This window comes from Hesperophylax consimilis, chromosome 27, assembly GCF_061612785.1.
Source record: "Hesperophylax consimilis isolate HC1 chromosome 27, BYU_Hcon_1.0, whole genome shotgun sequence".
Classification (NCBI taxonomy): Eukaryota; Metazoa; Arthropoda; class Insecta; order Trichoptera; family Limnephilidae; genus Hesperophylax; species Hesperophylax consimilis.
This window is the reverse complement of record NC_142862.1, coordinates 25,192,859-25,207,940: the sequence shown is the minus strand read 5'-3', so window position 1 is coordinate 25,207,940 and position 15,082 is coordinate 25,192,859. Positions and strand designations below refer to the sequence as shown.

The 15,082-nt window shown below is 34.5% G+C and overlaps 1 protein-coding gene across 1 annotated transcript; it reads right to left on the bottom strand.

Moving 5' to 3' along the window:
* Positions 1-362: 362 nt before the first annotated feature.
* On the bottom strand, positions 363-13,712 carry sel (canopy family protein seele). The gene is made up of 6 exons (XM_089647892.1): positions 13,505-13,712; positions 11,380-11,447; positions 9,092-9,191; positions 7,328-7,479; positions 4,574-4,663; positions 363-3,739 (listed from the first exon to the last, which is right to left on the bottom strand). The coding sequence occupies exons 1-6, from the start codon at positions 13,593-13,595 to the stop codon at positions 3,521-3,523; spliced, it is 720 nt and encodes a 239-aa protein (XP_089504018.1). The 5' UTR covers positions 13,596-13,712; the 3' UTR covers positions 363-3,520.
* Between the last annotated feature and the right edge of the window lie 1,370 nt (positions 13,713-15,082).

The following is a 15,082-nucleotide window of genomic DNA, read 5'->3' as shown; positions in this document are numbered from 1 at the left end:
GAAATATATCGTATTTTTACGAATATCTCAATTTAAAGGGTAGGCCGCGTCCGAAATCGGCAGCGAAATCTCGATTTACGCGTAAATATATAGCATTTTTACGAATTTATTGCGAATATCTGAATTTAAAGGGCCGGCTGCTACGGTAATCGACCGCGAAAATAAAGAAATAATTGGTATTAATACGAATTTACAACTAAAATACCACCCGGATTTGAAGAGGCGGCCGAGAAAATCGATTTTCGGTGTATTTTTTTTTTTTTTTTTCATAAAATTTCGAATTACGTGGGAATTCGTTAATTCGAAATTTGATTTTTGATGTCCGCTGGATTTCGAATTAACGAGGTTCTACTGTATATATACTATGTATATATCATAATAAAAAATGTATATTTTGTGACACAGATACTTAAATTCAGGAATGTTTTAAGTTTTCAACTCTCTTATTTCAACAACTCAATAAAGAGAAAATTCTTTTTTCGAACGATTCAATAGAGAGAACATATCTTTTCAAATTATATAGCCAATAAAGAGAAAATTCTTTTTTTAAACGACTCAATAAAGAGAATACATCATTTTTTCAACAAGTTAATAAAGAGAACATTAAATTAAATGTTATAGCTCTGCAAACATCGTGCTTCCGTAAAAAATATTGTAGAGAGTTACATAGATAATATCATAGAATAAATAAGAACACAAAAAATGGAATGTGGAAGTGTTTCATGATACAAAAGTCTGGCCATTCTTTGCTTAAATTTCAAATACCAAACTGTGTTTGGTCATTAAGAAATTTTCGTTTCGATCAAATGGAATTGCGATATAAAATGTCAGGCGAGTATAAGATATAGACAGAGAGCGTGCTAAATGGGCCTGAACCAAAAGGTAGCAAGTCAGTGGCGACTTTGGTTTTCATTCAAATCTTCTTGGAAGGCATTTGTAGCGTGTATCATCTACATTAAGAGGATAAAACGCAAATAAAATTACATAAGGAGAATTTAACAGGCCAAGTGTTTAGGTTTAAGTGGAAATAATTCAAAATAAATATATAAGTAGAATTTGTAAATATGTAAAACCATAATATGATAATATCCAAATAAATTGCCTTGTTTAAATTTTCTCCGTCACCATTAAATGTTTTCTTTTATAAAACCATTTATTTATAATATCACAACATTTTAATTTTTTTTTTTGTAAATCGTCTAACTTTAAATTACTTAAATATATAAATGCACAGTATTTGGAATAATATTAATATAAAATAATATTAACCGGTACCAAGATTTATACGTCCCTAACGACAGCTGTAAAGCTATTTCATAGTTTGTAGTGCGTTTGATTATTGAAAAATTTTACTATTCAAATAATTTGACTATCCAAACAACTCGATTATCCGAACAATTTGATTATCCGAATATGAAATTTGATTATATAAACAATTTGTTTGTTTGAACAATTTGATTATCCAAACAAATTGCTTGTTCGAAGTACGAACAATTTGATTATCCGAACAACTTCTTTACATGAACAATTTGATTATATGAACTAATTGTTTATCCAAACAACTATTTGTCTAGCCGAAAAAATTGATTAGCCTTAACACTTTGATTATCCAAACAATTACATTATTCAAACAATTTGATTATCTGAACAATTTGATAATTCAAACAATTATTTGACTATTTGAAAAAATTGATTATCCAAACAAATTGATTATAGAAACAATTATATTATTCAGACAATTTGATTATCCGAACAATTTTATTATCCAAACAAATAAACTACTCTATTTCAATTAGTACAGATAATCGAAGCTCTATTGCATTCTACATATTTAGATTTTTCAAACCAATTTTATGTATGTATGTATTGTTAAATTAGTATATTGTGTAAGTATTGTGACCTACATTATTTAACATTAGATATGAAATATATATTATCGATGGCCTAGCGCACACATGTGTTAAGTACAGTTTTGAGTAAAAACAATTACATGTTTTGTAAAGCATTTTTCAAGATAGATATTTACTTTGCTTATTTCATCTAGAACGGATAAATATTCTCATTAATTTTGTTGTTTTACATCTTATAAGTAACCTGGAGTATTCATATAAATTGAATTTTCAAATTGCACTTAACACATGTGTGCCTAGGCCATCGTTATGTTTCAACTAACATTACATAGTAATAATTAATATCTATATGTATTATTGTCCGATATAAACAACCTTTGTAAACGGAAAACCGAAAAAATTTGATAGCAAGAAGGCATAGTACGATTTAAAATCTTACAAAGTTCATTTAGTAAAATCTAACATTTTATAGTATATATACACAAAAGCAATCAGTTTGTTGAGATATTTCAGTCGCTGGGGTTATGTTGGTATGTAGTCCTTAACTTGTGTATTTTCTAAAAATGGTAAACATAGAATTTACAGCTTTGCGTTAGGATATTAAGCTTTTGTTATGATTGTGGTAAGATTGATCTAAATGCGAATATAATTCATGATTGAAGACTTTCCCTGATAAACATTGAATGTACGGTAAAACCCGCTTTATTCGTCACATTTTGATGAAAAAATAACGTTTCCTTAGCCCTTTCGTCCACTGATATGCGCAAATATCTGATACTCAAAGATTCAAGTATCTTGGGGACTACCGCCATAAAAAGGCAAACCGCCGACAAACTTTAACCAGCTATTCCTTAGCACATTTGGAGTAAAAAATGTTATGGGCACTTTGCTGTCCGGTAACATTTTTTTTCAATTAAAAACAAAAAATTACAAAAAAATCCACACTCACTGTCATTGGCATTGTTTCTCGTGTTCAACAGCTGTTGTTAGCAAATGTGTCAAAAAGCGTCTTCGCTCTTTCATACACACTAAATAATAATAGTTAAAAATGAGACGAATGGTGCCATGCCATTTCGTTGTGATTGTAAAAGCGCGCCAATGTAGGTACGTACGTATATTATTCAACGAAACTCGAATAAAATATTGCCAGATGGGTTTTCAAACTGTGACAAAGGATAAAACAGTGGTGACATGTGGTGAAAATATGAATGATAATTTTTTTATTAAAAAAAATGTTACCGGACAGCAAAGTGCCCATAACATTTTTTACTCCAAATGTGCTAAGGAATAGCTGGTTAAAGTTTGTCGGGTACGTGCCGATACACCCTGTATAGTAAAAATTCAGTAGCGACGTGTACGGACTGTATGCGACAAGTTACTTCGGATTATGCGTTTTCCTGCGGACGAAGGACATTATTCATCACTTTCTTAATAGATTGTACTGTGTACTTGTTTTACACTCAATGTGCCGCATTGATCAAAAGAAAACATCAAATAATAACTGAAAATTATTGTGACGGGTAAAACAAAACATCTTCTTTGTTGTGGAACCGAAAACTTTGTAGATAATACGTGGAATCTCATAAGGGAGATTTACCATATTATGTTTTGTCTAATAATAACGTTATCCAGGGTGAAATCTTCAATCATTTAATCAGTTCAAAAGACAGTTACAACTCTTCTTTCAGCTCCAGGGTGCCGGCGTCGATGATGTCGTCATCATCCCCCGCCTCGTAGGGGTTACCGCCGGCCGGGGGCACACCGCCCCAGCCGAAGGGGTCAGCACCGTGCTGCGCGGCATGCTCGCGCTGCTTTTCGTGCGACCAGTCGCGGTCTGCGTCGTTGGGCAGCATCCACTCCTCGCAGAGATTGAGTTGGTCGTGGCACAGCTGTGGATTAATAACTATTAATGAATAATATATTATTTTTTTTAAAAAGAAAGACAAACATTGCCGGGTTACGAATAACCCGACAATATTTGAAAATCTCCAACTACCACCACAGAAAGCGGAAAATATTGCTTGTGTTGTGATGGAGGACAAAGCCAGCCAAGGAATTGAGCACACTACACCTGGGTGGGACCAAAACGCAATGTCAACTCAGCCAACGACCGGTTAGATGAGGAAATTTATAAACATATTTAATTTATTGATATTATTAACTCTACCCAGAACATCTACGTCATCTTTAATATGATGCTTGGTGGGAATTTTCAATCAGAGGAGTGAAACATGGTCTTGAAGAAACCCATATTGTAGGAGGGAGTAAACACAGAGGCCGGCAAATCATTCCAAAGCCGACAAATGTCAACCATGTACAAATGTTGGACGCGCATTTGGCGTGTTTCTCGACTGTGCACCGGTGTCGAATGTGTCAATGGCCCTAGTGCGTCGGAGCATCTTCCATCGAAATACCGGTAGCACAAGGACAGCATTCCCAACTGATGTCTTTGCTCCAAAGATTGCAATCCGTTTGATAAGATAGGGAAATGTATCAAACAGACCGCCAGAAAGGAGTTTTTTCAGATGATTTGGGGCTTCAGACCAAAGGTGGCTGCACAAATTCAACAGTGGGACGCACTTGCGATTTTTACAGCTGCTGTTTACTACGTGCAGTAAGGCGATAGAGTCCTGAGATGGTTACTTAAAGTTACACTGTAGGCTTGTTAGGAAGATTGCTTCCGTTGAAGATGACTAAATGAAAGTAACAAATTACAAATTTACCTTTGTTTTACCATCAGGCAAGCCTGCTCCCTTAAATTTGCTGTAAAGATCCACAATGAAGTCCTCGTTCTCTCCCATGAGACCATCGCACTGGAAATAGATAATACATAAAAATTTATTATATTTGTCTAATTTTTTCCTCCTTTATTAGTTTAACTTATACGTGGCCAACAAGTATAGGGAGATCCCATGCAACTTTTTCATGCAAAGCGAGAATTTCTGCCTATCAGAATACGTCAATCAACAGAGCGACTCAACTGCTTAACGATGCTGCATTGACCATTGACATTTTCAACGTCACTTACAGTCAGTTTAGAAACTATCTTTTGACGCACGTCACAACATATTAAAACTGTCCCCATGCCCTTTTTATACTTCTACTTAGCTCTATTTCCTATCAACCTTTTCTAGTTGTACCAACTTTAACCAACATTCTGGCTGAAAGAGATTAATGAAAAAACTCTGAACAAAACATTAAAAATGACGTAGAAAACTAATAAAACAGAAATGAATAACTTTAGTCCGCCTCAGCACAGGACACCCTAGTGAGGAGGACTAAGAAATACTACTTACTATACATATATTTAACACCATATTTTGTATGTACAATGTTTAACCCTAGATAACTAATCGCTCGTCGAGGCGACGACGCGCTACTCGGCGAAATTCGAAATCACCTACTTCCCCCCGCTCCCCGACCTTGACTCTTTCATTACCTTCCTAATTTGAGTAAGCAGTGCAGCACGTGACGCGATTGCGGCCACACGCATACTAGGGCGTGCCCTATGACCATCTCGTCGTTCGCTGGACGAAAGTTTAGTTATAACAACAATTTTTATTTTTAAGGTACGTACATTCATATATTCTTATATTTATTGTTAATGTTGGTGAATCTTCTACAATAGAAGCTCCTGTTCCATCTACGTCAAACGTGCGGAAAATTTACTACCTGTGTCCATCCAAGGCCTGGAGGATGACCAAACACCGTTGCACCAGATGTAGAGGGGCTATTTGTGGTCCACATAATGTTGACATGTGTGGTCACTGTGTAGACTGATATTTTTTATATTCATTTGTTCATTATAAACCTTACTTTTGTGCCATGTAACAAGTTCCTATCTTAATTAAATATTTTTGATTTATTTCTAGTGTTTTATGGCATAGTCCACGTCCACTAGTAGACGAAAGTGTAGTTACAATGAAACAATGAAAACAGTTTAGTTATCTAGGGTTAAAAAGTCGCTATAATAAAAAAAAAATAAAAAACATGACATTACACAATTATGTTACCTCTTTATTTTATATTGTTATAAAACTTTGTTCTTTTATTTGTTATTGCTACTACTTGTTTATATAAATTTTTTTTCCATTTCACATTTATTGTACCTTTATGTGTTAAATTTGTAACCATCTCTGCAATATTTTGGCGTATAACTGTTTTACGAAGACCTTATAAAATTATAGCTAAACCGCAATTAAAAGTAGGTGCGCAGATGCATGTCTCTTGCTATGCGCAGATAGGGCATGATTTATAAGTAATTTGCTAATTGGCTGTAAATTAAAAGTATATCGATAGATATACACGGTGTCCGGAAACTCGTAGTACAAGCGGGAAACTGGTGAATCTACATCACATTTGGAGTCGATTTTGTAGTATATTTTTTTTTGATTTGAGCTTTCGTTTTCGAGTAAATCGAGTCAGAAGTTGATTTTTTTTTTATCAAATTCTTATAAATTATTACTGAAGATCAAAGTACCCAACTAATTAAAACTATTTAAAAGTAAAACAAATAAAGAAACCCGGATTTAAATCATTATTTTGAAATCTCCCCCTCCATTTAATCCGGTGTAATCATAAAATATTTCTGCTCTGCAGGGTTAAAACATCTATTGTTCTAATATTCATACCTATCTCTGACATATTGGCAAAATATAGCTTTCTCTAGTATGCTGGGTTCAACTAACATATGAAGGAAAGAGATGCACGATAAGCAGATGTCCCATTTCTGTTAAATCGTAAGTAGGTCAGTTTTGGTTTATGGGTCACCGCAGGTGGCCGTATTTATGTGATTGTTTATACATTGTTTACATTGCATTTTGCTTTAAGAAGTTTTCTCATTAATTTTAACATAAAAGCTAATTGTGGTCGAAATTTGGGTGTTTTAATACGGGTTATTATTGTTTTGATAGTGATACTTTAAGATTTATCATAGATGCGTTCGACGTGTTTGCAAACAGTTGTACGTTTTTAATGTTTTGATTTTGAGACTTATCATCGATGCCTTCGACGAGGTAAAAATGAACTCTGACATGATTCAAATAGTGCAATAATCAATCATCAGACGGACCCAACTGTGCTTGGAGGTTAACGGTGAACATTTAAAATAATTTGACGTGTTTGTGTTTTGAATTGGAGATCGGAACATTGCTACAAATTGTGAATACCTACCTATGCTAATAATAATTCCTATCCGTTGCGTCGGCGTCTCAGATCGAATGACGAAAAAATTTTAACCCTGAAATAGCCGAAAAATATTTTTTTTTAGTTTTTTTTTTTTTTTTGGTGAAAATGCTCAAATCAAAAAACTTTATGTTTATTTGGGTTCCCCATATGGTGTAGATTCTCCAGTTTCCCTCTTGTACTACGAGTTTCCGGACACCGTGTATAGGTGACAGCCTTCAATGAAATAAATCAGATCAAAAAAGGTAAACACAGCTTAATTAAAAAGTTATTTATGAAAAAAATATACTCACATAAAACTCCAGACTTTTGTTCAAGTCGTCGTCGGTGACGAAGTCGGTCAAAGAGAATTCGCTGTTCATCTTTCCGTCCACCATCATCTGCATGACGGCCAGCTTCTGGGTGGCCTTATAGCGCACACGCACATAGTCTGCCATGGCTTTACCTACACAACAACACACATACATTCCTTATTAGTTTCAATAAATATACTTTTTTTTTAACCCCTATTGCGCGGCTGGCTACATTTGCAGTCCAGTAAAATAATGACTACTGTTTACGCCAAATAATGGCTAATTGTCGTTTCATAGAGAATTGTTTATGGCAATGAATTTTGTTCCTGAATCATGTTTTCCTCTCCTTCATACCTCTCCTCTTTGTCCGGGAGTCAGTCAAAAACTAACAGCCGTGACGCGAGGTGAACATTATTACCCATAACGCATCGCATAGCAATAAAAATCATCTTAACGCATCGCAATAAATAAAGTTTAGTTAATACCAAAACTACAGTGGAATCCAAGTGCATCCCAAAAAGTAAATGTTCCTACACCTCTGTGAGTACCCTTATACCCTCATAAAACTCATTGCTAAAGAATAATTGATTATGTTATAAAAGGTCCACAGCTTAAACAACTACCTTAAGGTGCACTGCAGTGTACAGTCTGTAGAGCTAGGTTTTAAAAGTTTTTAACCTCTATTGTGCGGCTGGCTACATTTGCAGTCCAGTGAACTAATGACTACCTTGATGTGCACTGCAGTGTGCAGTTTAGTATCTATATAAATAAAAATGTATATGTTGGTTCATTCAAAATCGTAAATCTCCAAAAGTTCTTCACCGATTGCTTTGAAATTTTGACACAACGTTGCATTTGAAACGCATGCGTTTTTAAATACCTATATTAGATAGATCTCACCTGTGAAAAACAGCGCCATCTGTTTGACATAAAAGCAACACGATAAATTGTTTCTCTATCTGCACAGACCGACTGAGCCAAAGCAACGCGTGGCGGGATACAATAGTTTCAAATATAATTTTCAATATTAAATTTTTAATAAATTTTATTCTTTCTATAGGGATTAGAGTCCTAAAGGGTTAATTAGACTACAGTGGAACTTCTATCTATAATTTCTGAAGGTTACATATATTTCACTTATAAAATGAAAGTGTTTAAATAAAGATGCCGCGATTCCCAAACACTTGGCTACATTAACACGTTTTTCAGAGGAATTTTATTCCATTTCCTCGACAATTTTTAATCTTTCTCGAAGAGTATGTACGTTTTATCACCAGACAGTTCATTTTTAATAATGAAGCTCTCAAAAACTAGCATATTTAAATATTGCCGCTCATACGTTTGGTTCGTTCATCCGTCGCCAGAGCTTAATTCAACAGCTCGGCTGTGGAACGATTTGCTGGCCACTGTGTTTCCTCCCTCCTACAACATTGGTCTCTTCAAGACCTATGTTCACTCCTTTCTCTCTTCAAAAAGACCTCCACAAAGCATATCCAAAGATAATATAGACCCTGAGGAAAATTATTTTCCTAGTTCGCTCGATAATGCATTAAGAATGCCAAAATATTGAATTCCAGTGAAAATACCGAGTGCAATTTCAGAGGAAGCAACTTTAGAGGCTGTGCCTGCTATGGACGAAGGCCACTAAGGTAACGCAGGACAGCGACGCCTGGAAGCGCCTCGCCGAGGCGATGACTCCCCGACCTGAATAGCACAAGGGGAAGAAGTTGAGATGAAATGATGTAAAAACATTATATAACTCACAGACGGTGTCCAGCAGCTCTGAGAGATGCACCTGGGACTTGGCCAGGGGAATTTTGTTTTGATGTATGTTCCCAGTCTCATCTAGCCTATAGTTTCCAACCTGTAAAATTTATTAATTAATTTGAATAATGAAGACAAACGTCAATCTTTTTCCTATTGAAAAATATTTATTCATATTATATTATGCGCCCATATGGGCTTTAGTAGGTAAGCGAGATCGCAATTAAAGCGGAGACACTCGCTCAGTCTGGGTCCTACTGGAACTTTCGTTGGCGCTGCTATTATTCCTAGGCAACAGGCTAGAACCTTCTAGTGAGTTGGCGTAATGTGCCAGACCAACTCGCAACATATTGTCGTAGGTAGTTCTAGACGTCGCGAGTAGGTAGTTCACTAGCAAGTAGATAGGTAGGTCGTGTTGTTTACAATTAGCGAGACAATCTGGATTATTCTCTCGCTACAGTATTATGCTAACCTTAATTATTATTATAATTGAGGTATGGTATTATAGCCTTCTTGTAACTATATTCCGTGCGGATAAACACATCCATAATTTCTGCGAAAATATTGCCAACTGCATGCAATCTAGGTACAAGCGAGTATCTAAATGACTCTGTCCTAATATTTTTTTTGAAATTAAAAATAATTTTCAATCGAGTAGTTCTAGTTGATATGTTGAAGGTGATTAGGCCCAATAAATCAGGGCTGTCTATAATTCCATTAATAATTTTAAAAATAAGGGTTAAGTCAGAAACAAGTCTTCTATCTGAGAGTTTTAATAATTTTAATTCTTTCATCAAGTGGTTGTAATTTATAGTTTCTATTGGTAGGCCGAGTTTATAGTTAATATATCTTAGAAATTTATGCTGAATTTAATCAGAGTGGATTTCAAAGTGAGAGGACCAGACAGAAGAATTATATTCCACTTGACTTCGAACTTCGAAAGAAGGATATAAGATTTTTAATGCTGATATCCTCTGCCATTACGGAGAATGAATCCAAGCATTTTTAATCCTTTATTAGTTACAACATTGATGTGAGAAAGAAACACGTAACAAACAAAATTATAGATTATTAAACTTAACCAAACATATATTTATCAGTAAACTTATCACAATAAAGTAACTTGTCTGCTGATAAGTGATCTTTAAAATGTAACAAGCTTTTGTATTTGCCTCGCACTCCTGTTTGATAGATAAAATAGGCGTCGGTGATCTATCATTTTTAATCTACAACATTTTTTTCAAAGTTCAATGTATTATTTTACCTCAAACACTTGAAACTATACTGTAGTGATTATCAAAAAGGCATCTGGGAATTTGCAGTGGCCACATTCTGATGTACTTTTTATTATAGTAGGTTGATAAACATGTAAGGTCTCGTATATCAGAATGTGACCATTGAAAATTTCCAGCTGCCTTTTTGCTTATGACAAGAATTTGAAACCAGAGAATTAAAAACCCGGTCCACACGCTTTACCATATTCACATGAGAGGGTTTAACCTTTTCAGCGCCCTTGAGGTAATTGAGGTAATTTTGCACAAAAACGGCACTATACAAATCATCCAAATATTATTATGATCCAACGGCGACTATACAGGGTGTAACAGCACGTACCTGAAGAATTTTAAACAGCAATTGCTGAGCATATTTGGAATAAAAAGTAGATGTCATTTTGCTGTCCGCTGATGTATTTTTTAATTTAAATAGTAAATTTCTATCACACGTCGCCACTAATCACACTGCTACAAGTTGCGACGGATCACACGATCCGCTCTCTCTGTCATCTGTTACCGTGCTGATGGAACGAGACAGAGTGCGTATCACATGACCCGTATAATTGTCCTGACGAAGTTCGGTCCAAGCGAAACTGGTTGACGTTAAATATAATAAATCTCGTGGTTTAATACAAAGTGTTTGTTTGATTTAACAATGTTATGTATTTGAGTTACGCTCGATTTTGTACCATCTCTTTTACCGTTTTGCATTACTTAATGATTGACTGCTGGGCGGTGATGTTTTGGTATTGATGTGCGGTTAATACTTTATGTAGTAACTAATACCTAAGTGTTATTCAAAAGATCAAAGGGAATATTAAGAGACACAATTGCTCCGCAATATATGGGGGACCCTAGTGACCCCCCTGACACATGATTTTTACCTTCAGGTACGCAAAGGTTAAATGTCATTGAAGATGTGCAAGATTTACTTTGTAAATAGCCGCACTAAAAATGTTGAGTTACTTTAACAAATGGATTGATTGCAAAGGGGCATTAAAAATTATTACTTACATCAACCATTCTATTGGGGTTAATCTGGGAAATGGAGTTCTCAAGTTCCCCAAGGGAAGCCCGACATACTGAAATAAAAAAACTATGTATTAGACATGTGAAATAATGTTACAAATATTGACTTGTGCGGAGTGCAATAATTAAAAAAACATGGAACCAAGAGTTTGGTATGTTGCCTTATTGTTCTGGAAATTACAAACAGAAAAGCAGTGGAAATAATAATTAAAACACCGCTAGAGAATCATTTATATGCTCAGCTGAAGTAAAATTGTTAAAAATGTATTATTTTATGATGTTTTTATCAATTTACTTAAGGTGTTAGCTGGTCTTAAGTGTAGCGAGTGCATTGCAACAGTGTCATCACTATCATTAAAAACATCAAATACACCAACCAAAGTGAATAAATATAAAAAATAATAACATGTTAACTTCTTTGACTAGACTGAAAATACCACAATGAATCAAAAATAACCGCATGTTAACTTATTTGACTGGTCTGAAAATGCCAAAATAAATAAAAAAATAATAACATGTTAACTTATTTGACTTGTCTGAAAATGCCAAAGTAAATAAAAAAATAATAACATGTTAACATATTTGACTGGACTGAAAATGCCACAATGAATAAAAAATAACCACATGTTAACTTATTTGACTGGACTGAAAATGCCACAATGAATCAAAAATAACCACATGTTAACTTATTTGACTGGACTGAAAATGCCACAATGAATCAAAAATAACCACATGTTAACTTATTTGACTGGACTGAAAATGCCACAATGAATCAAAAATAACCACATGTTAACTTATTTGACTGGACTGAAAATGCCACAATGAATCAAAAATAACCACATGTTAACTTATTTGACTAGTCTGAAAATGCTAAAGTAAATAAAAAATAATCACATTTTAACTTATTTGACTAGACTGAAAATGCCACAATGAATCAAAAATAACCACATGTTAACGTCTTTGACTAGACTTAAAATTCCCATAGCAGGGTAAAAGTGGTCCAATAATTATTCAAAATCTAAGGGAGAGTGATTTAATCCTATGAGTTCCATTTTATACATATACTAATAAGAGGTACAAGGTTTTCATCTCTTTTACAGAATCTTCAACATGTTTTCATTGTTAACAGACCGATTATCATCTCTAATGCACAGACGCAATGGGGGCATATTGAGTCTGTTCTACATGTGTTTTAATGAAGCCTGCTCTAAGGAACTAGTAGCATTGATCTCCGGCGCACATGGGTGAAACGACAGACACAAGCGGAACACCCATTCACGGTTGATGTTGGCTTAATGAGAATGGGCCGTTTCTTCAACTCGTTTTTGTGTAAGACAGCTTGTATGTGGAACTAGCTACCGGCATCTGTTTTCTTCCTTCATATAATCCGGGTCTCTTCAAGACATAGCTTATAGTGTCATGCCTTTACACTGGGCAGAAAGGGGCGCTCTTGTGAGGTGTCACATAATATATTTTTAAATAAATATAAAAATATCTCTTTTCTTGTTACAAATCTTAGAAATGCGCTCTTTTGTCATAGAAATATTGTTAAAGCATCAAATTTATTCCCGCACAATGTTGATATTTTTTAAATGATCAATTCAATGTCATAACGAGAACAATTGTGGGTCTGACAAAGATATTGAGTAAAATATTTTCTGATCTACACTTCTTTCCCATATATAGCATGGGCGTCAATAGGAGATTATAAGCAATTAGTAAATTACCGAAAAATAAATACACTAGAAAGAGAACAGACCGGCTAACTATGCGTCTGAAAGCTAAAGCTGTTGAATGAGGCAAAGCACCTTTATAAGGATAGTTATGAGCGTTGATATACCCGCTCCGTCTAACTTTGAAGCCTTGGAATTACATTACTTTGCGTATTACGACGAAAAATCTAAATGATGTGGCAAAAAATAACAAAACACGATAGTCGAAATTCTGACAGGTCCTACATTAAAAGTTGATAAACGGGTTATAATTGTAGCAATTCCTTTGAATAATTAATTAGAGTTGTTAAAAGTACCTTATACGCATGCTTTTAGGAGAAATTTATCTACCAATATTGCCTAAATGCATCGAAATATGATGATAAAAACAATCTTACCTAAGCACATCAGATTCTTCGAATCAATCTTCGCATAACTAACAACAGAAAAAAGCACCACCGCTAGTATACACGGCACTAGGGTCTTCATTTTTACTTTAACTAATAATACCACGAACAGTCTCAAAAACTTAGGGAAAACAACTAAAATAATAATTTAAAGTTCCAGTACTTATTTCAAAACCAAAGACGTGTAATGTCTCTGATAACAGACTTGTCAAAAACACGAACGCGTTTCTAATTGGCTGCTACCCAACCAATGGAAATCAAGATGGTAATAACAAGGTAAAAGTCAAAATTTTTACAAACGATACTAGCGATTATAGCGGCAAGAAGTAGCGCTTCAACAATACCAAACACTAACAATTGTCGATGTGGAACTGTGAGTCGTGTTGTAGAACTAATTATATTTTATGTCACTAGGTGGCCCTATTTTTTTTGTATAAACATAATATACTTTCCAATGTTGTCAGTGTTGCATTTTTGGCGAAAGTTCATGAACATGTACGAATTAAAGAGAAAAAAATGACAGTGGCAACAATGACTGATTTTATAAATCCTATTTCTTTTTTGAAAGCCGATATTTGTGATTTATCAGGTACCAGTAATTTGTTTATGACCCGATGGAAATAAATTAATGAAAATGTGTAATCAATTTTGTAAAATAACGATGAAACCATTACAGGTAAAGAAATACCAAATGCCAGGCCGGCCGCCAAAGACCATCACCAAGCGGGACTCCTAAGGAAACTTCCAAAGGGGAAACCGGGGTACTGGTGAGTTGTCGGGTAGGCCTTGAAATTGGAGTAGAATACCTAGGAACGCTAACCGGTGGAAAACACTAAAATAAACCAAACCCCAGCCAGCAGGTAGCACCACTTGAAGAATATAATGAAAAATAAATACACAGTGGTATTATTATTATGCAAAAAGAATTCGATCTTCACGACTGGAGCTAATGAGCATGAAATGAGCGATAAAAATAATATTCAGATGCCTTGTTTGTATTGTTTTTTTTTATTCAAAACTTAATTCAGCTTGAAAATTATTATTAAAAGGGATTTTTTGTAAAAGAAAAATATTTTATTTCACTTGTCGGTGGCATAATTAGAAATATTAATGGAAGATGATTTGTGAAAAACGAATGAAAATATTTAGTTTACTGACATGACAAATGATAATATCGCTTCTCACATCACACAGGTTTGTTTACAGATTTCATGACTTATTTCATGATTTATTTTACCTCAATATCCTCAATTAGTACATTAACGAACACCCAATAACGTTAGTGCGGATTTGACGTTACGTTACGTTCCTTTTGTGAACAAATACTGTTTCCGTTCACTACAAGCGGAACAATGGACGATTCCATTATTTGAATGAGTTTAACTTTAAATTGTAAAATACGACAAATATTTTCATTAAAGTAATATGCCAAAATTTCAAAATATCAGCTAATTTTATAAGTAATTCCTCTACTTTTATTAAAACATTAATTTTCGAAGTTTTGAAAAAAGGAATGGATGCTGCCAAATGTTATTAAAAATAGACTCGTCCGGTATATCTTCGGCCGCG